Source organism: Anguilla anguilla, chromosome 1 (assembly GCF_013347855.1).
Source record: "Anguilla anguilla isolate fAngAng1 chromosome 1, fAngAng1.pri, whole genome shotgun sequence".
NCBI lineage: Eukaryota > Metazoa > Chordata > Actinopteri > Anguilliformes > Anguillidae > Anguilla > Anguilla anguilla.
Window position 1 is genome coordinate 79,710,334 of NC_049201.1, and position 25,376 is coordinate 79,735,709.

Sequence of the window (25,376 nt, forward strand, 5' to 3'; positions counted from 1 at the left end):
CTTTTTTTCCAGGCACTACCATAAATACTTAATTGTTTTCCAACAAGATGAATAATTAATCCGCTCGTTTGTTCTCTCCAACGTTTTTGGAATCGGTTCATTTTCTTCCGAATGTTCTCAGTCTGGAAAACGGGGACAAAATGGAGCTTGACTGGGAAGACCTCCTAAATTACTATTTTTTTTTGTTTGTTTGTTTTTTTTTTTTAAATAATGAAATTTCAGTTGCTGATACGAAGCTAGCACTGAGCACGTGCGTTGTCCGGGCCTAGCCTGCCTCCGATAACGCCCTGGGAGGGGGGAGGGGCGGAGGACAAGATTAAGAGACGCACGTCGAATCGATAACCGGGCCCTGAGAGAAGCGCAAAGTGCTTTCAAGTTGAGGGAGGAGCGCGTTCCTGCGAGAGCTTCCCTGCAGACGAGCCGCCATCACCGCCATCGCCATCGCCGCCGGCAACGCCTCCGCCACCGCTCACCCGGTGCCCTGGCGGCAAGGCGCGGTCGCCGCCCCGCCGCACGCCGCCTCCGCGTCGCGGATGCTGGAGGCGTCAGTGTCGTCGTCCCCGCTGTCGCCACCGCCGCCGGACGAGAGGCTGGCGAGGAAGGAGTGCATCCGGTGGGCGTACAGGTCCCGCACGTTGAAGTACGGAAGATCGGGGTCGCGGCCGCCCACGTCGCCGCCGCCGCCGTCGCCGTCGTCGTCGCCCTGGTCGGCGTCCATGGCCTTGTGCCGCTGGTAGTACTTGGAGAACTTGTTGAAGATGATGGTGATGGGCAGGGCCACCACCAGCAGGCCGCAGATGATGCACAGCGTCCCGATGAGCTTCCCCGCCAGCGTGACGGGGTACGTGTCCCCGTACCCGACGGTGGTCATGCTGATGGTGGCCCACCACCAGCCCACGGGGATGGTCTGGAGCTCCGACTCCTCCGACTCCTTCTCCACGAAGTAGATGAGGACGGAGAAGATGGAGATGCCCACGGAGAGGAAGAGGATGAGGAGGCCCACCTCGTGGTAGCTGTGGCGGAGCGTGGCCCCCAGCGACCGCAGGCCCACGGAGTGGCGGGCCAGCTTGAGGATGCGGAAGATGCGCATCAGCCGCAGGATCTGCACCACCTTGCCCACGTTCTCCAGGTCCTCGTTCTCCTCGTCCATGGTCTCGAAGGCCAGCGTGGCGTAGAAGGGCAGGATGGAGACGAAGTCGATGACGTTGAGCGGGCTGGAGAGGAACTTCCGCACGCAGGGCGTGACGGAGAGGCGGACGGCGAACTCGGCGGAGAAGCAGGCCACGCAGATGGTCTCGAAGACGGCCAGCACCGGGTCCTCCACCTCCTTTTCGTTGGCGTCCACCTGCTGGAACTCGGGCATGCTGTGCACGCACATGGCCACGATGGAGGTGAGCACCACGGCCAGCGAGGCCACCGCCAGCAGCTTGGCCGAGCGCGAGTAGCCCGGGTTCTCCAGGCGCAGCCAGATGCTCTTGCGCACCTCCGAGCACCAGGCGCCCTCGAACTTCTCCAGGTCCTTGTCCAGGGTCGAGAGCTCCTCGATGGAGGAGTCGAAGCTGGGCTGCTGCTGCTGGTCGTCGCTCCGGCGGTCCCAGTCCCTCTCCCCGGCGTACTCCAGCAGCTCCTGGAACTTATTGCTGCAGCAGGAGTCCAGGTACAGCTCCTTGATGCCCCAGTACTCTATCTCCTGGCTGAAGGAGATGATGCACAGCTCCTCCATCAGGTGGATCTTGCCCGTGTGGTAGAAGTTGAGGACGTAGCGGAAGAAGCGCGGGTTCCGGTCGAAGTAGTACTCCCGCTCGGCGCGGCCGTAGTCGTCGCACAGCTCCAGGATGGCCTCCTCGGACCGGCAGCTCAGCAGCCGGCCCAGCCGGGTCTGGGGGAAGCGGAGCAGGGTGCTGCGCTCCACCTTCTGCTTGAACCCCCCCACGTTGAGGTTGAGGGAGCCCCCCTCCTCCTCGGTCCCACTGGTGTGGAGGATCTGCCCGTAAACCATGGTGCCCGCGGCGGCTCGCTGCCAGCTGCCAGCTCACGTCCCGCCCAGCCTCAGGGCCCCATCACCTAAGAGACGGAAACATTTTCTCACCTATTTGCCTTTTTTTCCCCCTTTTTTTTCTTTCTTTCTTTTCTCAAACTCCCGCTGCCGAACACGCAGCTTTCCTGCGGGATTCCCCTGCCCCCCCCCCAGCTCTGTTTAAAAGCCAGCTGCGCTCATGCTCGGAATTCCTAATTTAAAGCGTTGCCGTTTCTTTGGACGAGATGACATCTTAATCGGCCCCTGCGCTCAGCAATTCTCCCTTCAGAACTACGGAAAAACCGGCCAGATCAAGTCACAAGTTAAATGATTTTATACTCAAGAATTACAAGTCTGATTGTTTTTTTTTCTGAGCACCAAAATGCCTTCCCTGGCTTACTGCATTGTATAAAATAATCATAACTGCTGGTTATAGATAAGTGACACGTACTGAGCAACAAAAAGGAACAGTCAGACTTCGCGTAGAATAAAACTAATTGCTGTGATGGTGATATTGATTATGAGAAGAAATGGCCTGATTTGAGTGGAATTTCAATGACATGGGCATAATTTAGAGCTCATTCGGAGAAGGACGGGTGCAATTACTTGATAAAGCCAGCAGTTTAAAAAAATAATAATAATCAATGCACAACCGAATGTAATGCGGAAAGAGTTGGGTCGAGTCGATGCAAGAATTACATGGTGCCTCTTCTGCAATACATTTTTGGTTGTTCTTTGCAGACTTTAATGAGGACCGGAAGCATTCAGTTTAGCAAACAAAACTACTAACTACATTATAGTTACTTCAAAAAAAGCAGACTCTATTTTACATATTACACACACGCGCACACACAGGTGTGTGTGTCACTGCAACTGCAGAAAGGTCCTAGAAAAGTCACATCTACACGAATAAGCGCTGCTGCATTTGAGTATATAGACCCAGTGATTTTGTAAAATTTAAAACCGCTGCATGAACTTCTTGGGAGGCACCACAAATAGATCGTAATAAATTGCTATTACATATAATAAGCTATTATCAGAATTTCGCTCATATATAAGAAACATGTAGCCTCATAATTACCATTCCAAGCATCGGAGGTTGCCATTCTGAAAACGAATGGATCTTTATCGAAAATCAAGAAACCACAAACAACCGGAGTTAACGTTTCAGTTCCGGCTGTTAACAGAAAAAAAAACGGTGAACTTGTCAAATTCTGGTAAAATGCTTATTTTAAAAAAACCCCACTGTAACATACCTGTTTCTGTTCGAGTCCTTCTTTCTACTAAACAAAACTCTGGAGACGAAGCGTCCCATCTTCACAAACTTATTCGACAGAACTAACGCGAAGCGTGTCACGCCCGGTATGGCGTATCCCGGTCCCGCTGCATACTGTTGCGTGAGGATGCTCCCACGGAGTGCGTCGGGCAGCAATGGTCTGCCCGACTGCCCGCAGGCGGTCTCCTTGCGTCAGTGGTCCATGGTCATTGGCTTGCGTGCTCTCTCTCTCCTGTTACTCTGGGTCTGCAAAAACGCTCTGTGATTCTAGTGGGCGGGTGTGTTCATGGAGAGAAAAAAAAGGACAGAACTTCTTGATGGAAACGGCGATGCTCCCGCGGGTCAGCAGCATCACCAAAGTGGCAGTAAACTGTGGGAGGATATAATTACCATATTGTAAATGCAAAACCTGAAAGATTAATTGTACTCCGTACTTAAAGCGTCACGTATCGTGCTATTTAATTATTCGTCATATCTTAATAAATCGCACCGTGTTATTCAAAGCATAGACATACCTGTAGGCTATTTAATAAGAGAGTAATAATGTTCATTAAAATTGACACTGAAACCTAGTGCTTGTGCAAGGAAATAAACACGTAGTAGGACACATCCTACTGGGCATTGAATCCATCCTTTAATATTTTATGTAATTATTTGGCGCGGTGGGGTGTTTATTGCTTATGGTAACCTCACAATTTGGATGTTTAAGCGCCCTCTAGCGTCTGACTCAATAATGGCCTGTTGATCTTACCGAGAAAGCGCAGTAAGTCAGTCGTTGTTCCGATTCCATATTATGAATCTTAGACCTCCGCTTTCCTGTTAATACTTAATTGAAGAAAGGGTGGCAAGATATGACCGAAGATATCTTCTACATGTACAGATATCTACTACTACAACCACAACTGCTACTACTACAATACAACAACGACAACTACTACTACTACAACTAATAATAATAATAATAATGATAATGAGTAAGAAAGCCATAGTATTGACCGTGATTGTTACACGTTAACCAATATTTACTGTTGCCATTAGGTTGCTCCAGTGCTGAATTGTGTATTATATTACAGTACAACTGTGCAAGAAACATTCACAGCACGTGCCGTATTGTGCCTGCGAGCATGACACTTTAGAATAACTACTTCATAAAAAAATAGCCTGCTGTGTACGCTGATGAAATGTGTTATAACAGAAGTTATAAATAATAAATAACGTAACGCAATATACAGTAAGGCCATGAGCGAAAGGTCAAGAATCATCGAGGGGCTTTATGTATATAACCTATGGCGACATCTCCTGGACATATAATTGAGGTACACTTATCAGCAATATGGGGGGGGGGGGGGGGGGGGGGGGGGGGGGGGGTACTTCCTGTGGTTATGTGGAAATTAAATTCAAACTGGACGCTACAGAGGGTAATCAAAATTTAGGCATGGGTAGTATATGGCTAGTATTTTTTTTTATATATATATAAATGCGAACAAATTTCGTCAGGTGAAATATGCATAGATATTATTGAAGCCTGTGTAGAATGCATTTCCCTAGATGATGACTTTACTTTGTCTTTATATTATTATCAACAGCTATGTCATGTAATTATTGAATCAGAAATGATAATGGAATTCTAAAACAAATAATTTACTCTTCGCTGTAAGATCTTAAAAAACACTGCATAAGTTACTTTTTAAAATCCTGCACAGTATTCACAGTAAAATCACACTGAAGACCGTTATCAGCAAGTCTTCCGTTATCAACAAGTAAGCCGACGAACACGCTCGGTATTTTCAACTGTATTTCTCTCTTTATTCCTTTAGATGGCAGTATTGTGCAAGATATTGGGCAGAGCTGTAGTAGCATTTAGTACACCTACCAGTTGCAGCTGCAACAGCGGTAATAGCAGTAACACTAGATAGGATCTCTCCAGCATATAAAATTAGTTTCACTATCTGTCCTTTAATATACCCTAATTTCTCTCACAACAACACAAACAGTGCCCAGCAATATTCTGTTCGTATATAATTTATTACATATTTACAAAATTATGGAATTACATGGGAAAAAATGAAAATTCATTTTCAAATGGAGGATGCCATGAGTGTCTTTCATATGTAAAAACGTCTAGAGATCCTCATAAATCTTCTGTCATTTACAGTTTTGGTTGGCCTCTGGCCATGGGCTTGTATTGTCTTGTACCGGATAAAAAACACTCTGGTCCACGTTTCTGTGAGGAAAGGTGTCCATGTTTTTTCAGAAAAGGGGCTCAAACTCGGTTTACTATACCATATAAGAACAAAATATCAAACAATGCAGAACGGCTACAGTATAAAACTCACGATATGAAATGTCTATAAAAAAGAAACTGTTCATATGTTCAGAAGAGGCAACATTAAGTGCTCTGTACCAACCAGGCACCCATCTTGTGCAACATTAGGCTTAACACATTAATCAATTTGCAGAGCACAGATATGTTCCACAACAGCATGAACGACGGCCCTAAGCTACAGTTTAATAGATGCCCTACATCAACAGGCCTTAGTGTTTAGTTTGAGGCCATGTACAGAACAGTGTAAAGTATGGTTGCCCTATTCCAAAGGGCTGTGATACAGTGGGCACTAAAGGTTGGTTGCCCTATGCCTGAGGGCTGTGGTACAGTGGGCATTAGAGTTTGGTTGCCCTGTGGTAGAGAGCTGTGGTACAGTGGGCATTACAGCTGGGTTTCCCTATGCCAGAGGGCTGTGGTACAGCGGGCATCAGAGCTGGGTTGCCCTATGCCAGGGAGCTGTGGCACAGCGGGCATCAGAGCCAGGTTGCCCTATGCCAGGGAGCTGTGGCACAGAGGGCATCAGAGCCGGGTTGTCCTATGCCAGGGAGCTGTGGCACAGTGGGCAGTAGCGGTGGTTGCCCTATGCCAGGGAGCTGTGGCACAGCGGGCAGAAGCGGTGGTTGCCCTATGCCAGGGAGCTGTGGCACAGAGGGCATCAGAGCCGGGTTGCCCTATGCCAGGGAGCTGTGGCACAGTGGGCAGTAGCGGTGGTTGCCCTATGCCAGGGAGCTGTGGCACAGTGGGCATCAGAGCTGGGTTGCCCTATGCCAGGGAGCTGTGGCACAGCGGGCAGTAGCGGTGGTTGCTGATCTCCTGCTCCAGGGCGCAGTGCTTGCAGGTGTTGCACATCCAGAACTGGTACTCTGAGATGGTCCGTCCCGTCACGATGCAGGTGGGCAGCTTGCCTTCGCTCCTGCGGGAGACGGGACAGCCGGGTTCAGTCACACCGTACAGAGCCTCGGGGCCGTACCGCACCCGTTCCACACATCTCCTCAGACAACATTACAGCTGCATTAGAGCAGTCCACACTTCATCCTCATACACATTCTAAAGATCTTTCACACTGCGATAAACTCTGTCTCGAAAACCAGCGCAGTGCCCTAACGAGTTCTGCTTCCAGGAGAGCGGCAGGAAATTAGCAATCACGGTACACAGGACAGCGGTATGTGGTTAGGGTAGCGGTATGTGGTAAGGGTAGCAGTATGTGGTAAGAATAGCGGTGTGTGGTAAGGGTAGCGGTCTGTGGTAAGGATAGCGGTATGTGGTAAGGACAGCGGTCTGTAGTTAGGGTAGCGGTATGTGGTAAGGGTAGCGGTATGCGGTAAGGACAGCGGTATGTGGTAAGAGTAGAAGTATGTGGTAAGGATAGCAGTATATGGTAAGGGTAGCAGTCTGTGGTAAGGACAGCGGTACGCAGTAAGGATAGTGGTCTGTGGTAAGGGTAGCGGTATGTGGTAAGGGTAGCGGTCTGTGGTAAGGACAGCGGTCTGTAGTTAGGGTAGCGGTATGTGGTAAGGGTAGCGGTCTGTGGTAAGGATAGCGGTATGTGGTAAGGACAGCGGTCTGTGGTAAGGATAGCGGTATGTGGTAAGGGTAGCGGTCTGTGGTAAGGGTAGCGGAATGTGGTAAGGACAGCGGTCTGTAGTTAGGGTAGCGGTATGTGGTAAGGACAGCTGTATGTGGTAAGGGTAGCGGTATGTGGTAAGGGTAGCAGTACGCGGTAAGGATAGCGGTATGTGGTAAGGGTAGCGGTACGCGGTAAGGATAGTGGTGTGTGGTAAGGGCAGCGGTACGCGGTAAGGATAGCGGTCTGTGGTAAGGGTAGCGGTATGTGGTAAGGGTAGCGGTCTGCGGTAAGGATAGCGGTATGTGATAAGGATAGTGGTATGTGGTAAGGACAGCGGTCTGTAGTTAGGGTAGCGGCATGTGGTAAGGGTAGCAGTATGCGGTAAGGACAGCGGTATGTGGTAAGGGTAGCAGTATGTGGTAAGGATAGCAGTATGTGGTAAGGGTAGCAGTCTGTGGTAAGGACAGCGGTACGCGGTAAGGGTAGCAGTCTGTGGTAAGGATAGCGGTATGTGGTAAGGACAGTGGTCTGTAGTTAGGGTAGCGGTCTGTGGTAAGGATAGCGGTATGTGGTAAGGACAGCGGTCTGTAGTTAGGGTAGCGTTATGTGGTAAGGGTAGCGGTCTGTAGTTAGGGTAGCGGTATGTGGTAAGGGTAGCAGTCTGTGGTAAGGACAGCGGTCTGTAGTTAGGGTAGCGGTATGTGGTAAGGACAGCGGTCTGTGGTAAGGGTAGTGGTCCGTGGTAAGGATAGTGGTATGTGGTAAGGACAGCGGTCTGTAGTTAGGGTAGCAATATGTGGTAAGGGTAGCGGTCTGTGGTAAGGATAGCGGAATGTGGTAAGGACAGCGGTCTGTAGTTAGGGTAGCGGTATGTGGTAAGGACAGCTGTATGTGGTAAGGGTAGCGGTATGTGGTAAGGGTAGCAGTACGCGGTAAGGATAGCGGTATGTGGTAAGGGTAGCGGTACGCGGTAAGGATAGTGGTGTGTGGTAAGGGCAGCGGTACGCGGTAAGGATAGCGGTCTGTGGTAAGGGTAGCGGTATGTGGTAAGGGTAGCGGTCTGCGGTAAGGATAGCGGTATGTGGTAAGGATAGTGGTGTGTGGTAAGGATAGCGGTATGTGGTAAGGGTAGCAGTACGCGGTAAGGATAGTGGTGTGTGGTAAGGATAGCGGTATGTGGTAAGGTTAGCGGTCTGTGGTAAGGGTAGCAGTCTGCGGTAAGGACAGCGGTACGCGGTAAGGGTAGCAGTATGTGGTAAGGATAGCAGTATGTGGTAAGGGTAGCAGTCTGTGGTAAAGACAGCGGTACGCGGTAAGGATAGCGGTCTGTGGTGAGGGTAGCGGTATGTGGTAAGGATAGCGGTATGTGGTAAGGACAGCGGTCTGTAGTTAGGGTAGCGGTATGTGGTAAGGGTAGCGGTCTGTGGTAAGGATAGCGGTATGTGGTAAGGACAGCGGTCTGTGGTAAGGATAGCGGTATGTGGTAAGGGTAGCGGTCTGTAGTAAGGATAGCGGTATGTGGTAAGGACAGCGGTCTGTAGTTAGGGTAGCGGTATGCGGTAAGGACAGCTGTATGTGGTAAGGATAGCAGTACGCGGTAAGGATAGTGGTGTGTGGTAAGGATAGCGGTATGTGGTAAGGGTAGCGGTCTCTGGTAAGGGTAGCAGTATGTGGAAAGGGTAGCAGTCTGTGGTAAGGACAGCGGTACGCGGTAAGGATAGCGGTACGCGGTAAGGGTAGCGGTATGTGGTAAGGGTAGCGGTCTGTGGTAAGGGTAGCGGTATGTGGTAAGGATAACGGTATGTGGTAAGGACAGCGGTCTGTAGTTAGGGTAGCGGTATGTGGTAAGGGTAGCGGTATGTGGTAAGGATAGCGGTCTGTGGTAAGGATAGTGGTATGTGGTAAGGGTAGCGGTCTGTAGTTAGGGTAGCGGTATGTGGTAAGGACAGCGGTCTGTAGTTAGGGTAGCGGTATGTGGTAAGGGTATCGGTCTGTGGTAAGGATAGCGGTATGTGGTAAGGACAGCGGTCTGTGGTAAGGGTAGCGGTATGTGGTAAGGACAGCTGTATGTGGTAAGAGTAGCGGTATGTGGTAAGGGTAGCAGTACGCGGTAAGGATAGCGGTGTGTGGTAAGGATAGCGGTATGTGGTAAGGGTAGCAGTACGCGGTAAGGATAGTGGTGTGTGGTAAGGGTAGCGGTATGTGGTAAGAATAGTGGTCTGTGGTAAGGATAGCGGTATGTGGTAAGGGTAGCGGTATGTGGTAAGGGTAGCGGTATGCGGTAAGGACAGCGGTATGTGGTTAGGGTAGCGGTATGTGGTAAGGATAGCAGTATGTGGTAAGGGTTGCAGTACGCGGTAAGGATAGTGGTGTGTGGTAAGGATAGCGGTATGTGGTAAGGGTAGCGGTCTGTGGTAAGGGTAGCGGTATGCGGAAAGGACAGCGGTATGTGGTTAGGGTAGCGGTATGTGGTAAGGATAGTGGTATGTGGTAAGGACAGCGGTCTGTAGTTAGGGTAGCGGTATGTGGTAAGGGTAGCGGTATGTGGTAAGGGTAGCGGTCTGTGGTAAGGACAGCGGTCTGTAGTTAGGGTAGCGGTATGTGGTAAGGGTAGCGGAATGTGGTAAGGGTAGCGGTATGTGGTAAGGGTAGCGGAATGTGGTAAGGATAGCGGTCTGTAATTAGGGTAGCGGTATGTGGTAAGGGTAGCGGTCTGTGGTAAGGGTAGCGGTATGTGGTAAGGATAGCGGTCTGTAATTAGGGTAGCGGTCTGTGGTAAGGGTAGCGGTCTGTGGTAAGGGTAGCGGTATGTGGTAAGCGTAGAGGTCTGTGGTAAGGACAGCGGTCTGTAGTTAGGGTAGCGGTATGTGGTAAGGGTAGCGGTATGTGGTAAGGATAGCGGTCTGTAATTAGGGTAGCGGTTTGTGGTAAGGACAGCGGTCTGTAGTTAGGGTAGCGGTATGCGGTAAGGGTAGCGGTATGTGGTAAGGGTAGCGGTATGTGGTAAGGATGGCGGTATGTGGTAAGGGTAGCAGTACGCGGTAAGGGTAGCGGTATGTGGTAAGGACAGCGGTCTGTAGTTAGGGTAGCGGTCTGTGGTAAGGGTAGCGGTATGTGGTAAGAATAGCGGTCTGTAATTAGGGTAGTGGTATGTGGTAAGGATAGCAGTACGCGGTAAGGGTAGCGGTATGCGGTAAGGACAGCGGTCTGTAGTTAGGGTAGCGGTATGTGGTAAGGGTAGCGGTCTGTGGTAAGGATAATGGTATGTGGTAAGGATAGCGGTCTGTAGTTAGGGTAGCGGTATGTGGTAAGGGTAGCGGTATGTGGTAAGGGTAGCAGTACGCGGTAAGGGTAGCGGTCTGTGGTAAGGGTAGCGGTATGCAGTAAGGACAGCGGTCTGTAATTAGGGTAGCGGTCTGTGGTAAGGGTAGTGGTATGTAGTTGGGGTAGCGGTATGTGGTAAGGACAGCTGTATGTGGTAAGGGTAGCGGTATGTGGTAAGGGTAGCAGTACACGGTAAGGATAGCGGTGTGTGGTAAGGATAGCGGTATGTGGTAAGGGTAGCAGTACGCGGTAAGGATAGTGGTGTGTGGTAAGGGTAGCGGTATGTGGTAAGAATAGCGGTCTGTGGTAAGGATAGCGGTATGTGGTAAGGGTAGCGGTATGTGGTAAGGGTAGCGGTATGCGGTAAGGACAGCGGTATGTGGTTAGGGTAGCGGTATGTGGTAAGGATAGCAGTATGTGGTAAGGGTAGCAGTCTGTGGTAAGAACAGCGGTACGCGGTAAGGATAGCGGTCTGTGGTAAGGGTAGCGGTATGTGGAAAGGATAGCGGTATGTGGTAAGGACAGCGGTCTGTAGTTAGGGTAGCGGTATGTGGTAATGGTAGCGGTCTGTGGTAAGGATAGCGGTATGTGGTAAGGACAGCGGTATGTGGTTAGGGTAGCGGTATGTGGTAAGGGTAGCGGTCTGTGGTAAGGATAGCGGTATGTGGTAAGGACAGCGGTCTGTAGTTAGGGTAGCGGTATGTGGTAAGGACAGCTGTATGTGGTAAGGATAGCGGTATGTGGTAAGGGTAGCAGTACGCGGTAAGGATAGTGGTATGTGGTAAGGGTAGCGGTCTGTGGTAAGGGTAGCGGTCTGTGGTAAGGGTAGCGGTATGTGGTAAGGGTAGCATTATGTGGTAAGGGTAGCGGTCTGTGGTAAGGATAGCGGTATGTGGTAAGGACAGCGGTCTGTGGTAAGGGTAGCGGTCTGTGGTAAGGATAGCGGTCTGTAATTAGGGTAGCGGTCTGTGGTAAGGGTAGCGGTATGTGGTAAGGGTAGCGGTCTGTGGTAAGGGTAGCGGTCTGTGGTAAGGATAGCGGTATGTGGTAAGGACAGCGGTCTGTAGTTAGGGTAGCGGTATGTGGTAAGGGTAGCAGTACGCGGTAAGGATAGCGGTATGCGGTAAGGACAGCGGTATGTGGTTAGGGTAGCGGTATGTGGTAAGGATAGCAGTATGTGGTAAGGACAGCGGTCTGTAGTTAGGGTAGCGGTATGTGGTAAGGGTAGCGGTATGTGGTAAGGGTAGCGGTATGTGGTAAGGGTAGCGGTATGTGGTAAGGGTAGCGGTCTGTGGTAAGGACAGCGGTCTGTAGTTAGGGTAGCGGTATGTGGTAAGGGTAGCGGTATGTGGTAAGGATAGCGGTCTGTAATTAGGGTAGCGGTATGTGGTAAGGGTAGCGGTCTGTGGTAAGGGTAGCGGTATGTGGTAAGGATAGCGGTCTGTAATTAGGGTAGCGGTCTGTGGTAAGGGTAGCGGTCTGTGGTAAGGGTAGCGGTATGTGGTAAGCGTAGTGGTCTGTGGTAAAAACAGCGGTCTGTAGTTAGGGTAGCGGTATGTGGTAAGGATAGCGGTCTGTAATTAGGGTAGAGGTATGTGGTAAGGACAGCGGTCTGTAGTTAGGGTAGCGGTATGTGGTAAGGATGGCGGTATGTGGTAAGGGTAGCAGTACGCGGTAAGGGTGGCGGTATGTGGTAAGGGTAGCAGTACGCGGTACGGGTAGCGGTATGTGGTAAGGGTAGCGGTATGTGGTAAGGACAGCGGTCTGTAGTTAGGGTAGCGGTCTGTGGTAAGGGTAGCGGTATGTGGTAAGAATAGCGGTCTGTAATTAGGGTAGCGGTATGTGGTAAGGGTAGCGGTCTGTGGTAAGGGTAGCGGTCTGTGGTAAGGGTAGCGGTCTGTGGTAAGGATAGCGGTATGTGGTAAGGACAGCGGTCTGTAGTTAGGGTAGCGGTATGTGGTAAGGGTAGCAGTACGCGGTAAGGATAGCGGTATGCGGTAAGGACAGCGGTATGTGGTTAGGGTAGCGGTATGTGGTAAGGATAGCAGTATGTGGTAAGGACAGCGGTCTGTAGTTAGGGTAGCGGTATGTGGTAAGGGTAGCGGTATGTGGTAAGGGTAGCGGTATGTGGTAAGGGTAGCGGTCTGTGGTAAGGACAGCGGTCTGTAGTTAGGGTAGCGGTATGTGGTAAGGGTAGCGGTATGTGGTAAGGATAGCGGTCTGTAATTAGGGTAGCGGTATGTGGTAAGGGTAGCGGTCTGTGGTAAGGGTAGCGGTCTGTGGTAAGGGTAGCGGTATGTGGTAAGGATAGCGGTCTGTAATTAGGGTAGCGGTCTGTGGTAAGGGTAGCGGTCTGTGGTAAGGGTAGCGGTCTGTGGTAAGGGTAGCGGTATGTGGTAAGCGTAGTGGTCTGTGGTAAGGACAGCGGTCTGTAGTTAGGGTAGCGGTATGTGGTAAGGATAGCGGTCTGTAATTAGGGTAGCGGTATGTGGTAAGGACAGCGGTCTGTAGTTAGGGTAGCGGTATGTGGTAAGGATGGCGGTATGTGGTAAGGGTAGCAGTACGCGGTAAGGGTGGCGGTATGTGGTAAGGGTAGCAGTACGCGGTACGGGTAGCGGTATGTGGTAAGGGTAGCGGTATGTGGTAAGGACAGCGGTCTGTAGTTAGGGTAGCGGTCTGTGGTAAGGGTAGCGGTATGTGGTAAGAATAGCGGTCTGTAATTAGGGTAGCGGTATGTGGTAAGGGTAGCGGTCTGTGGTAAGGGTAGCGGTATGTGGTAAGGGTAGCGGTCTGTGGTAAGGACAGCAGTCTGTAGTTAGGGTAGCGGTATGTGGTAAGGGTAGCGGTATGTGGTAAGGATAGCGGTCTGTAATTAGGGTAGCGGTATGTGGTAAGGACAGCGGTCTGTAGTTAGGGTAGCGGTATGCGGTAAGGGTAGCGGTATGTGGTAAGGACAGCGGTATGTGGTAAGGATAGCGGTCTGTAATTAGGGTAGCGGTATGTGGTAAGGATAGCGGTCTGTAATTAGGGTAGCGGTATGTGGTAAGGACTGCGGTCTGTAGTTAGGGTAGCGGTATGCGGTAAGGGTAGCGGTCTGTGGTAAGGATAGCGGTATGTGGTAAGGACAGCGGTCTGTAGTTAGGGTAGCGGTATGTGGTAAGGACTGCGGTCTGTAGTTAGGGTAGCGGTAAGTGGTAAGGGTAGCGGTCTGTGGTAAGGATAGCGGTATGTGGTAAGGACAGCGGTCTGTAGTTAGGGTAGCGGTCTGTGGTAAGGGTAGCAGTACGCGGTAAGGGTAGCGGTATGTGGTAAGGGTAGCGGTATGTGGTAAGGACAGCGGTCTGTAGTTAGGGTAGCGGTCTGTGGTAAGGGTAGCGGTATGTGGTAAGAATAGCGGTCTGTAATTAGGGTAGCGGTATGTGGTAAGGGTAGCGGTCTGTGGTAAGGGTAGCGGTCTGTGGTAAGGACAGCGGTCTGTAGTTAGGGAAGCGGTATGTGGTAAGGGTAGCGGTATGTGGTAAGGGTAGCGGTATGTGGTAAGGATAGCGGTCTGTAATTAGGGTAGCGGTATGTGGTAAGGACTGCGGTCTGTAGTTAGGGTAGCGGTATGCGGTAAGGGTAGCGGTCTGTGGTAAGGATAGCGGTATGTGGTAAGGACAGCGGTCTGTAGTTAGGGTAGCGGTATGTGGTAAGGGTAGCGGTCTGTGGTAAGGATAATGGTATGTGGTAAGGACAGCGGTCTGTAGTTAGGGTAGCGGTATGTGGTAAGGGTAGCGGTATGTGGTAAGGGTAGCGGTATGTGGTAAGGGTAGCAGTACGCGGTAAGGATATCGGTCTGTGGTAAGGGTAGCGGTATGTGGTAAGGGTAGCGGTCTGTGGTAAGGGTAGCGGTAAGTGGTAAGGGTAGCGGTATGTGGTAAGGGTAGCGGTATGTGGTAAGGGTAGCGGTCTGTGGTAAGGACAGCGGTCTGTGGTAAGGGTAGCGGTCTGTGGTAAGGGTAGCGGTATGTGGTAAGGGTAGCGGTCTGTGGTAAGGACAGCTGTATGTGGCAAGGGTAGCGGTCTGTAATTAGGGTAGCGGTATGTGGTAAGGACAGCGGTCTGTAGTTAGGGTAGCGGTCTGTGGTAAGGGTAGCGGTATGTGGTAAGGATAGCGGTCTGTAATTAGGCTAGCGGTATGTGGTAAGGGTAGCGGTCTGTAATTAGGGTAGCGGTATGTGGTAAGGGTAGCGGTACGCAGTAAGGACAGCGGTACATGGTAAGGACAGCTGTATGTGGTAAGGGTAGCGGTCTGTAATTAGGGTAGCGGTATGTGGTAAGGACAGCGGTCTGTAGTTAGGGTAGCGGTCTGTGGTAAGGGTAGCGGTTTGTGGTAAAGGTAGCAGTATGTGGGAAGGACAGCGGTACATGGTAAGGACGGCTGTATGTGGTAAGGACGGCTCGAGCACTTCAGAGCCACTGGTTGGAAGCCCTGGAGTAACTCTGCAGCCCATTTCCAAAGGAAATAACAGTCTGGAGTGAGGAGCTGTCACTCCACCCTAATTACCACACTGCCGCCCTCTCAACAGCTTCAAGAGCATCATTTCAGCCTGTTTCACCTCGCAGAGCAACACATACTAAACTCACATTTCAGGGAACGGCCTTTTCTCCCACAAATTTTAAATATGTATTATATTCTGGCTTAAATACACGCTGATCTCTCCGTAATTCAAATAGGTGCAACAATATTAAATAAAATTTATTTATTTATTTATTGACACTTGCATAGTAACGGCATCAGTGTTTCGATCAGCTGGACTTCAGGATGCATAAGACAGAAGCCTCTCCCCTCTTGCACGGCTTAAAAGAGCTCAGTTGTCTGAAACTATGCTGCCATTTTTACGGAAGTGCTTCAGTACATAATATAATATTTTAGTAAAGCCGTGTCCTTTTCTATGATTGCATGCAATGCAGTGAGTTGGGGAATTTTCTGTCTAGTGGAGCACCTACAGTTTAGTGGCATGTAGCAAGGGCTCAGCTAAACTACACCGATCTCTCTCTCACTCTCCCCCTTGCCCTGTTCAGGCGACCCCTGGCAGGTCACATGACTCCCGGGCCAGCCAATAGGAAGGCGGGGCTACCCACCCCTCGGGCGGGCTGTCCAGCTGGGACTTCCTGTTGTCCTTGGGGCTGTGCTTGGTGAAGATCTCCAGGGCCAGGTCCTGGTAGTGCTGCCGCTGCTCCGGGCCCAGGCTCTCCAGGGACTCCAGCTTGATGAAGGCCCGCGAGCAGGTGCCGAACGCCCGATTGGCCGACGAGCACACCGCCAGCAGGGAGTAGATCTCCACCGCGGGGATGATGTCCTCGTAGTCCCGCAGGTGGAGAGCTGCCAATCAACCAGCCAGCCAATCACTCATTGTTAATCAAATTACCAAACAACCAATCAGCCCGACCAATTAGTCACTCAGCCAATCAAAAACATCCTTGATTGTCGGTTGCTTTATCTGATTCTTTTATTTATGAGTTTGGTGATTGATTATCACTTAGCATTAATTCAATCAAATGATCAGTCTATCAACCAATCATTTAACTAACCCATAGTTTAATCAATCAAATAATTAACCAGAAACCAATGAATTATTTTAACAATCCTTATATCCTTACATGAATCAGCTAATCAGTAAGTCAGACTATGAATAAAATGATAAATCACTGAAATAATCAACCTAAAATCAAATTATCAACTAATCAAGCACTCAATCTATCAATCAACTGACCATCTAATCAATCTACCAATAAATCAATGAATAAAATGGCAGATAAATCAGACAATAAACTAATCAATCTACCATTAGCTTGATAAATTGATAAAATGAACCAATGTATGAAAAAGTAATTCCTCTTGCAAAAAGTGACTCCTATTCCACAGTGGTTTGTGAGGGTAGAGAGAGCCCCACTGCACTACAGACGGGCTCCCGCTGCGTTCGATCGCGTCCCAGCCACACGACGGGTCAGAAATATCGCCCACGTTGAATTTACGAGATCGCGCCTACGCTGGGAAACAGAAGAAATATACACACACGCAGAAACGCGCAGGAACACGCAGGTGGTCCGTCTGAAGCCTGTTTATTTTAGGCGTCGTTTCTCCGCCCGCTGCTGTGTGTTCGGGCCTCTGGAGGCTAAAACACTCCTCTGTGCGTCTCACTTTAGTTCAGTACCTCTGTGTCTCTCCTTAGTTCAGTGCCTCTGTGTGTCTCTCCTTAGTGCCTCTGTACAGGAGGGTGAGCTCAGGCAAGCTGCTGAAGTTAGCCTGCTGCTGATATCCCATAATTCAGCAGCAGAGTTTCAGCTGGGTCTCAGGTGACTGACTGCGCTTACCTTTCACTCCTTACAGGGTCTGGAGCCACAAGAACACACAGCAAAGGAGGTAAACCAGGGCGGCCCAACCCTGCACCTGGAGATCTACCGTCCATACAGCTATACCTGACAATGCCGGGCCTATATGTTGTTTGCACCATTAAATTTGCTTGGGAGCATTTACACTGTCACCCTTCTGCCCAATAAGCACTCAACAGTGTTACAGAGCATCCAGCCCTTCACTTCTCTTAAAGGGGCAGCGCTTCTGCCAGCTCTGTGTATTTCTGAGACCACGTTCAGCTTATTACACACTTTTGTTTTTTCTGGCATACAAAGATAATTCTATCCATTTTCACGCATTATCAAACGTGAGATGATTGACTCTGACCCCTTTAACGGGTGGCCTCGTGCTCACAATGGCTCGGCCTGGGAGTCAGTATGATTTAGAAGGGCAACATGCACGTTTCCGAGGGTTACGCATGACCTCTGACCCCAAAGCCTCAGACCTCCCCCTGCGCGGCCTGTCCATCACACCTGGCTTTGCATTTACACTGTACTGCGTAGTGACCTGCTGACCCCAGTGCGACCTTTGACTCCAAATATCCACCAATTACACGGGTTATTCTAGCAGACAGGCTGAGAGAGATAAATCTGTCTCCATCTTTGCTGTCTGGCTGTAGGTACCTCACTGTGGATGGACAGCTTCATTCAGCCTTATATCTTTCCAAGACGCTATCTTTGGCTATTTGTTTACTCTTTTAACACAATGAATTCCTGATTGGTTAATCCAAAATTCCTCACTGATCAGCAGTTAAAAACTGTTTGTGATCGAACAGTTATTTAATTAAATTCCTCCATCACAAAAGACAACAGGGAAAAAAAAGCCTCTGTCAGCACTCTGTTAGGGTGTAGTGAATGCACTGTGTTGAGGTTCTGCAGACAGCAGTGTGCTCAGGTTTTGTAGAGAGCGCAGTGTGTTGAGGTTCTGTACTGACCTCACCGAAGAATCAGTGAAAGTGCTGTGTTGAGGCGTGCTAGTCAGAGCGCTGTGTTGAGGTGCTGTAGTGGCAGAGATGTGTCAGAGTTCCACAGTTACTGCAGTGTGTTGAGGTTCTGCACTGACAGCTCAGTGTTAGGGTGCCACAGTAACAGCAGTGTGTTGAGGACCTCACAGCTCAGTGTTGAGGTGCCACAGTAACAGCAGTGTGTTGAGGACCTCACAGCTCAGCGTTGAGGTGCCACAGTAACAGCAGTGTGTTGAGGACCTCACAGCTCAGTGTTGAGGTGCCACAGTAACTGCAGTGTGTTGAGGACCTCACAGCTCAGTGTTGAGGTGCCACAGTAACAGCAGTGTGTTGAGGTTCTGCACTGACAGCTCAGTGTTGAGGTTCCGTGGCGCAGGGAGCCCGTCCCGTACCTGTCCTCATGGCGGCGTCCACGTATCCGTCGTACAGCTGCCTCTGCGCCAGCAGGAAGAAGTGGTAGGCCTCAGCCCCGCGCCACGCGCTGTCCACAATGCGACTGTGAGACGAGGCGGAGTCCTCCTCCAGGAGCCCCTCCAGCGCCGACGTGGCCTGAGCGGGGGGGTGGGGGGGGGGGACGTGGGGGGGAAGCGACAGGTGGTCCCGTAATTCTGTCACCAAGTGAAAACTGGAAGGCCCGCCTATCGGCTTCTCTGTTATCTTCATAAACCGTCCTGTCCGCAGCAGGCGAGGTGGGCTAAGGCCACGGCTAACTGTGACTGAGGGGGCACAGAGTACTGCAGGAAGCATCTGAAGAGACAAAGTCTTCTGCTCTGCTCTGTCACCAGTTCCTTTAAGTGATGGAGGAAATCCAGCAAAAAGGGTTCACGGATTTCCAATAATCCAATCCACTGCACAGTGGCTTACACAGTGGGAAATCTATACGCCCTTTCTGTCAGGCATACGCTTAGATATGCAGAGAAAATCAAAGAGAAAGCAGAGCTTTCAGGATTCCTGGGCTGTCTCCTCTGTTTCTCAGCTAAGTCTTTAACATCTCACTCAATCTCAGGTGACTGGCGTTTCATATAGAGACGAAGTCTGCCTTTTGTGTGTTTCACAAGTCGATGGTGTTATTGTGCACTGGGTGTTACTGTGGGTCACAGTAGGGTTTTTTTTACCTCAGACTTCTTGCCCTTGGCTTTGCTCTGCTGGGAGCTCTTCACCTGGTCATGGTAGCTCTCCACCAGCAGGGCAGCGAGCACGTACAGCTTCTTCACCCGCAGGGGTTTGGTCCTCTTCCCGGCCTCCTCGTCGGCGATCTGCGAAGGGGCAAATAAAACCGCTTCCGTTTACGCTAAGACCGAGACCCCCATCCGGCCGACGTCCAGCACGCTTGTGGTTTGTACGCACGTTCCGGAAAAAAAACACACACCCCGATCTCTGCACCGCCGCAGCGGGCTCGCAGGCCCTGTGTGACCTCACAGAGGAATTCCACAGGGTTCCGGAACGCACGGGTCCAGAAGGTTCCGGAACCCTGTGAACTGCCCCCCCCCCCGCCTGTTTCCGCCGCTGACGGAGAGGGTGGGCATGGCGGAACCGAGTCCTCTCGAAACCGAGGCGGCGCTTTTACCTTAAACATCAGCTTCGCCGCGTCCAGGAAGTGATGCGCTTTCCTGTACAGCTCCACCGCCTCCAGGATCTTGTTCTTCTCCAGCAGATGGGACGCGTACTTGGCCAAAAGGGACCCGATTTCTTTCATGTTGTGGTTTTTGGCCAGTTCAACGGCCTTGTTCCACTGTGCAGACACAAAATAAGACGCACACACACCACCGCATATGCAGTATGAACAAACACATCTACACCGGACATAAAATTTAAGGCCAACTTTCTTTATTTTTCCGGTGATAGGAAAGCTGGTATTTTTAAGTCCCAGTTACACGAACCTTTTCTTTTTGTGGAGATGCTAAAGAACCCACCAAAAGCTCAAAATGTTGAAAGTACCCCACCACACATTGAGTGGATGGTACACACACCACACATCGAGCAGATGGCACACCTGCCACACATCGAGCAGATGGCACACATGCCACATATCGAGCAGATGGCACACATGCCACACATCGAGCAGATGGGACACATGCCACACATCGAGCAGATGGGACACATGCCACACATCGAGTAGATGGCACACACATGCCACACATCGAGTGGATGGCACACATGCCACACATCGAGTAGATGGCACACACATGCGCGTTTAAAGCTGGTAAGTCCGTCCACCTGCAGGTTCAAATATAACCAGCCTGACTGAGGAAAAGCACCATCATTAACACACTGATCAGAGCCAACGAGCCACGCCCATTCGTTTCCCGAGCAACAGACCATTATCACAGCAAGGGGGCATCTGGTAACCCGGCAACCAAAGGAAGTTGAGGAGCGGACGGCTTTGTGAAGCACTGCGTGCAGAGGAAGCGGCGATGCGGGGAGAGGCTAATTTCAGTGTAATTAGCACCGTCAGTGAATAGCGCTGTCTGTCCAGCAAACCCACCCAAAACACGGGGCAACACTCAACACAGAGCGCGAAACACACAGGAAGCAAGACTACAAGAAACGGTCAGGCGACTGGACTGCGGAGTCAGAGGTGGAAAGGGGTCAGGTTAACTCTGCTGTACTGTTCTAGCTGTAGTTGTAGCAAAATGGCGTGAGATTTGGGCAGGTGTCAGGTTAACTCACCTGTATTATTCTAGCTGTTTAAAATAACTGCATCGTATGCAGTCATACTGATGCACTGTCCCACTGTTCACTCAGACTTTCTGGGTAAATTCCTCTGCTCTGTAATGCTTTTTTTTTTTGAATGACACATTGTCCCCTGAACGGTCAGCGGGGCCTCACCTGGTTCAGGTGCACGCAGGCGTCGACCGCGGCTTTGGGCTGGTTGCACTTCAGATACGCGTTCACCGTCTGGTCGCACATGCCGACCGTGACGAACATCTGACCGATATCCTGCAACCCGTACGAGCAGAGGGATGCACACACACACACACATACACGCACACGCACGCACAAGGGGAGAAAAAGCACATATATTGAAGCAGATTGGCAGAAGGTATTATGGAAACACATATTTTCACTGCATGATTTGAGCCACACGCTCCGTATCCCCCCCCCCCCCCCCAATCCACCTATTACGTTTTCTCACAGGAGCAGTGGCTGCACATGTTGGAGCACAAGAGGTCATGTTGTGACGTGTTGATGCTCGGCCTTCTGGGTAAGCAGACAGACACTCACATGGGGGGAGGGCAAGCCCAGCACCTCGCGCAAGGACACAGACGTACCCTGGGACAGAGGGATAAGCGCTCCAGAGGCGCTGCAGTTTGAGCTTACAGAGCCTAGCCTAGCCTAGCCTAGCATAGCCTAGCCTAGCCTGCGGCGGCCATCTTCTGCTCAGCACGCTAATCTGCTTCTACCAAGACCAGGAACACTCACAGAACACCCAGCACTGCTACAACCACCTGGGGCTGTTAGCATTCAGGCTAACAGGGCTACACTGACAGATAATGCTTAGGGAACTCCTTAGGAGGTTGCCAGTTCAAATACCCGGCAGGGTCACAGGGACAGCCATTGTACCCATGAGCGAAGTGCTTAACCTAAATTTCTACAGCAGTTAAAAGAAAAAGCATCGGGACAGTGACTGTGTATCAAAAAAGGCGGTGATTCCTACATGGATCACCCGATTCGGATGTAAACACCCTCAAATTAAAGCTGACAGCCCACATTTTAACCACATATGCATATTACTTCATTACAAATCCAACATGCTGGACTACAGAGACAAAAAAATAAAAGGTTATGCCACAATCCCAAAATTTCGCATTGGACTGTATATCCAGCTGTGCAGACTGAGCGCGTGTGAAACTGTGTGCCACTAGCTGTGGCTAAGGGCTTCTGCCAGGCTAATAAACAGTAATAATGCACAGGGCTGCCAGGTGACAATATGGCCCAGGAATAATACAATAATGTAATTATGCCCCAGGCCAGGGACAATAATATTTAGCACAGGTTCACAGACCATTAGGACCCCCCCTCCTCCAGCGTACCCAGCACCCCCTCCTCCAGCGTACCCAGCCCCCCACCCCCTCCAGAGGACCCAGCCCCCCACCCCCTCCAGAGGACCCAGCCCCCCACCCCCTCCAGAGGACCCAGACCCCCCACCCGATGGTAGCCCAGATTATAGGTAAGGACGGGGGCTCACCGGCAGCAGCTTGTGGTTTTCGGGGAGGGAGCTGGCCAGCCTCTCCAGGCCCTCGTAGTCCTCCAGCATGTAGTAGCACTCGGCCAGCCTCTCCTGGTTCCGCCCCTGCAGGTAGTACTGCACCGCGTTCACCCTGAGGAGAGCAAGGCATCCATACTCACCATCTACTACTGTTAAAATACCCGCTATCAACACCTAAACCCACTGCATCCATGCTCACTGTGTATTACTACTGTTGAAACACCCACTATTAACACCTAAACCCACAGCATCCATACTCGCTGTGTATTATTACTGTTAAAACACCCGCTATTAACAACCAAACCCACGGCATGCATACTCACTGTCTGTTATTACTGTTAAAATACCTGCCATTAACACCTGCTATTAATGCCTAAACGCACAGCATCCATACTCACTGTCTATGACTGTACACCTGTCATTAATCCTAATCCCCCAGAGTTCATATTCACTGAGAATTGAGAAGTTAGCGCTATCATCAGCATAACCCTATTTTAGTTATGGGAACGTGAGCCGGCACCATTTCTGTCTGTCGGCGAAGTAGTCCCCGATTGCGTTGTAGGCCTGCTCCAGCAGGGCGTCGTCGCTGTCCCCGGACCCCGTCTTCAGTAGCTGCAGCACGCGGAACCAGTCGCCAAGCTTAATCCTCAGACTGATGGCCAGGTCCCTGCACGGTCAGACCAGCAGGGGGCGCTCTTACTGTCACAGTACAGACACCCTCCTGCCCCCACCAAACTAAAACCACACACCTGCATGGTCAGGCCAGCAGGGGGCTCTGTACTTGTCAAAGTACAGACACACCCCTAATCTCGCCAGACCCAAACCACACACCTGCACAGTCAGGCCAGCAGGGAGCGCTGTTACTGTCAAAGTACAGACAGACCCCTGCCCCAACCACACCCAAACCATACACCTGCAGTCAGCTCAGTACAGACAAGCAAGTGTTTTTTATGCTTTTTTTGCAGGAGATGTTGCTAGTGATTGGTTGATTTGTTGCTAGGAGACATAATGAAGCACAAGGTGATAGTGTATTTAGGCACTGACATTACATCACAACGTGATCATATACTCATAATTATCTTTAATACAGAGCATTACTGATGAACGTCGGGGAGCAGATATTTGTAAAAATGCAATTATCGGACATAACAAAACAAAACTACTGGACATAACAACAGCCTTTTCAGGAATTTTACTTAGTGGGAAAAGTAGCCGCAAAAGTTGCATAGTCCTGAAAGGTTGCAAAATTTTGACAGTGATTCAGGAGGGGGAGGGGGGCTTCTAAGTTGGCAGAAGTGCCAGCAGCTGTACACCTGGGATAAGCCTGTGCAGCACTGCCCTGACTGATCACAGGCTGTCAATCAAGACAGGAATGAGGTTCCCCTGCAGCTCCCTGGCCCCGCCCATTTTTCTCCATAATCCGCTCTAAGGTCTCAGAGCCTTCCGAAATTCCTCACTTCCCACCTATGACTTCATGGGACGGGATGTGATTTTAGGAGTTTCTGATGGGCTTGTACGTCCGCGTCATGGTACGGTACTTTATTAGGCAGGCTGAAGTGTTTATTTTTAGTGTACCTGCAAAATGAGGATATGCACACACAAATGAATTCTGTGGGAGTGCATGTGAATGAGTGGGGGTATGTGTGTGAGCTTGTTTGTGTTCATAACATCCACTCTACATGTACTCTGTGAATGAATAACACAGAAGACCTGGTTACTGTGTAATGTGTGAGAATTACACAGGTGTTACAGGTGTGTGTGTAATGTGTGGCATCACACAGGTGTTACAGGTGCGCATGTGTAATGTTTGATATCAGACGGGTGTAACAGGTGTGTGTAATGTGTGACATCACACAGGTGTCACAGGTGTGTGTAATGCCTGACATCACACAGGTGTCACAGGTGTGTGTAATGCCTGATATCACACAGGTGTTACAGGTGTGTGTAATGCCTGATATCACACAGGTGTTACAGGTGTGGGTAATGCCTGACATCACACAGGTGTTACAGGTGTGTGTAATGCCTGATATCACACAGGTGTACAGGTGTGTGTGTAATGCCTGATATCACACAGGTGTTACAGGTGTGTGTGTAATGCCTGATATCACACATGTGTTACAGGTGTGTGTGTGTAATATCTGATATCACACAGGTGTTACAGGTGTGTGTAATGCCTGATATCACACAGGTGTTACAGGTGTGTGTAATGCCTGATATCACACAGGTGTTACAGGTGTGTGTGTAATGCCTGATATCACACAGGTGTTACAGGTGTGTATAATGTGTGATATCACACAGGTGTTACAGGTGTGTGTGTAATGCCTGATATCACACAGGTGTTACAGGTGTGTGTGTAATGCCTGATATCACACAGGTGTTACAGGGGTGTGTAATGCCTGATATCACACAGGTGTTACAGGTGTGTGTGTAATGCCTGATATCACACAGGTGTTACAGGTGTGTATAATGTGTGATATCACACAGGTGTTACAGGTGTGTGTGTCTAATGCCTGATATCACACAGGTGTTACAGGTGTGTGTAATGCCTGATATCACACAGGTGTTACAGGTGTGTGTAATGCCTGACATCACACAGGTGTTACAGGTGTGTGTAATGTGTGACATCACACAGGTGTAACAGGTGTGTGTAATACGTGATATCACACAGGTGTCACAGGTGTGTGTAATGCCTGATATCACACAGGTGTTACAGGCGCGGCGGCTCACCTGCGGTCCATGTCCAGGTACATCCTCTCGGCCTCCTCGAAGCGGCTGAAGTAGGCGGCCACCTCGGCCTGCTTCATGGCCTCGCTTTGCAGGTTGCCCAGCCGCTTGACCAGCTCGATGCCCTGGTAGTCCTTACAGCGCACAAAGGCCTGCTCCGCCGTCTTCAGGTCCAGCTTCTGCAGCGCCGCTTCCGCCAGGAGGCGCCTGGGGGGGGCAGGAGGGGGCAGGGTGAGAGCAGCGAAAGTACCGGTTAAGAATTGATAAAAATACATCAGGGCATTCAAAATTGGGAATATGTTTGTAACCGGTCACACAACCGACCACTGTCACAATCATTCCACACAATTAACTCATAAACAGAACCTTCAACAGGCCCTGTACGGACTCAACAACGGTGACTAGAACAGCTTTTACAGGTAATCCAGGCAATCAAGTCAGAGAGCGAGTTTCTGACGGTAAAGTGATATAAAGCCAAGAACTGCATTACCGCATCCATGATGGCCTCAGTTTGGAGCAGTTCCTGCTTGTGCTAAACACAAAGCAAGAACTGGGCACGAGCACACATGGG

At 50.4% G+C, this 25,376-nt stretch overlaps 2 protein-coding genes across 9 annotated transcripts in view; both read right to left on the reverse strand.

Moving 5' to 3' along the window:
- Positions 1-469: 469 nt before the first annotated feature.
- Positions 470-4,172, reverse strand: LOC118232056 (potassium voltage-gated channel subfamily S member 3-like). The gene is made up of 2 exons (XM_035426646.1): positions 3,274-4,172; positions 470-2,064 (listed from the first exon to the last, which is right to left on the reverse strand). Exon 2 carries the CDS (start codon positions 1,997-1,999, stop codon positions 470-472), a length of 1,530 nt encoding a protein of 509 aa, XP_035282537.1. The 5' UTR covers positions 2,000-2,064; positions 3,274-4,172.
- Positions 4,173-5,075: 903 nt separating this feature from the next.
- The window catches only part of wdr35 (WD repeat domain 35), a 38,134-nt gene continuing 17,833 nt past the window's right edge, over positions 5,076-25,376 (reverse strand). For 5 of the 8 annotated variants that reach the window (XM_035392731.1, XM_035392716.1, XM_035392723.1 and 2 more), the window contains 9 exons: positions 24,809-25,012; positions 22,602-22,748; positions 22,061-22,193; positions 20,701-20,811; positions 19,439-19,603; positions 18,987-19,127; positions 18,264-18,420; positions 15,635-15,875; positions 5,076-6,532 (listed from right to left, as the gene is read on the reverse strand). In XM_035392731.1, coding sequence (XP_035248622.1) covers positions 6,382-6,532; positions 15,635-15,875; positions 18,264-18,420; positions 18,987-19,127; positions 19,439-19,603; positions 20,701-20,811; positions 22,061-22,193; positions 22,602-22,748; positions 24,809-25,012 — 1,450 coding nt within the window. In that variant the 3' untranslated portion in view covers positions 5,076-6,381. The remainder of the gene's footprint in view (positions 6,533-15,634; positions 15,876-18,263; positions 18,421-18,986; positions 19,128-19,438; positions 19,604-20,700; positions 20,812-22,060; positions 22,194-22,601; positions 22,749-24,808; positions 25,013-25,376) is intronic. The other 3 variants (XM_035392698.1, XM_035392690.1, XM_035392683.1) reach the window with 3 other exon arrangements.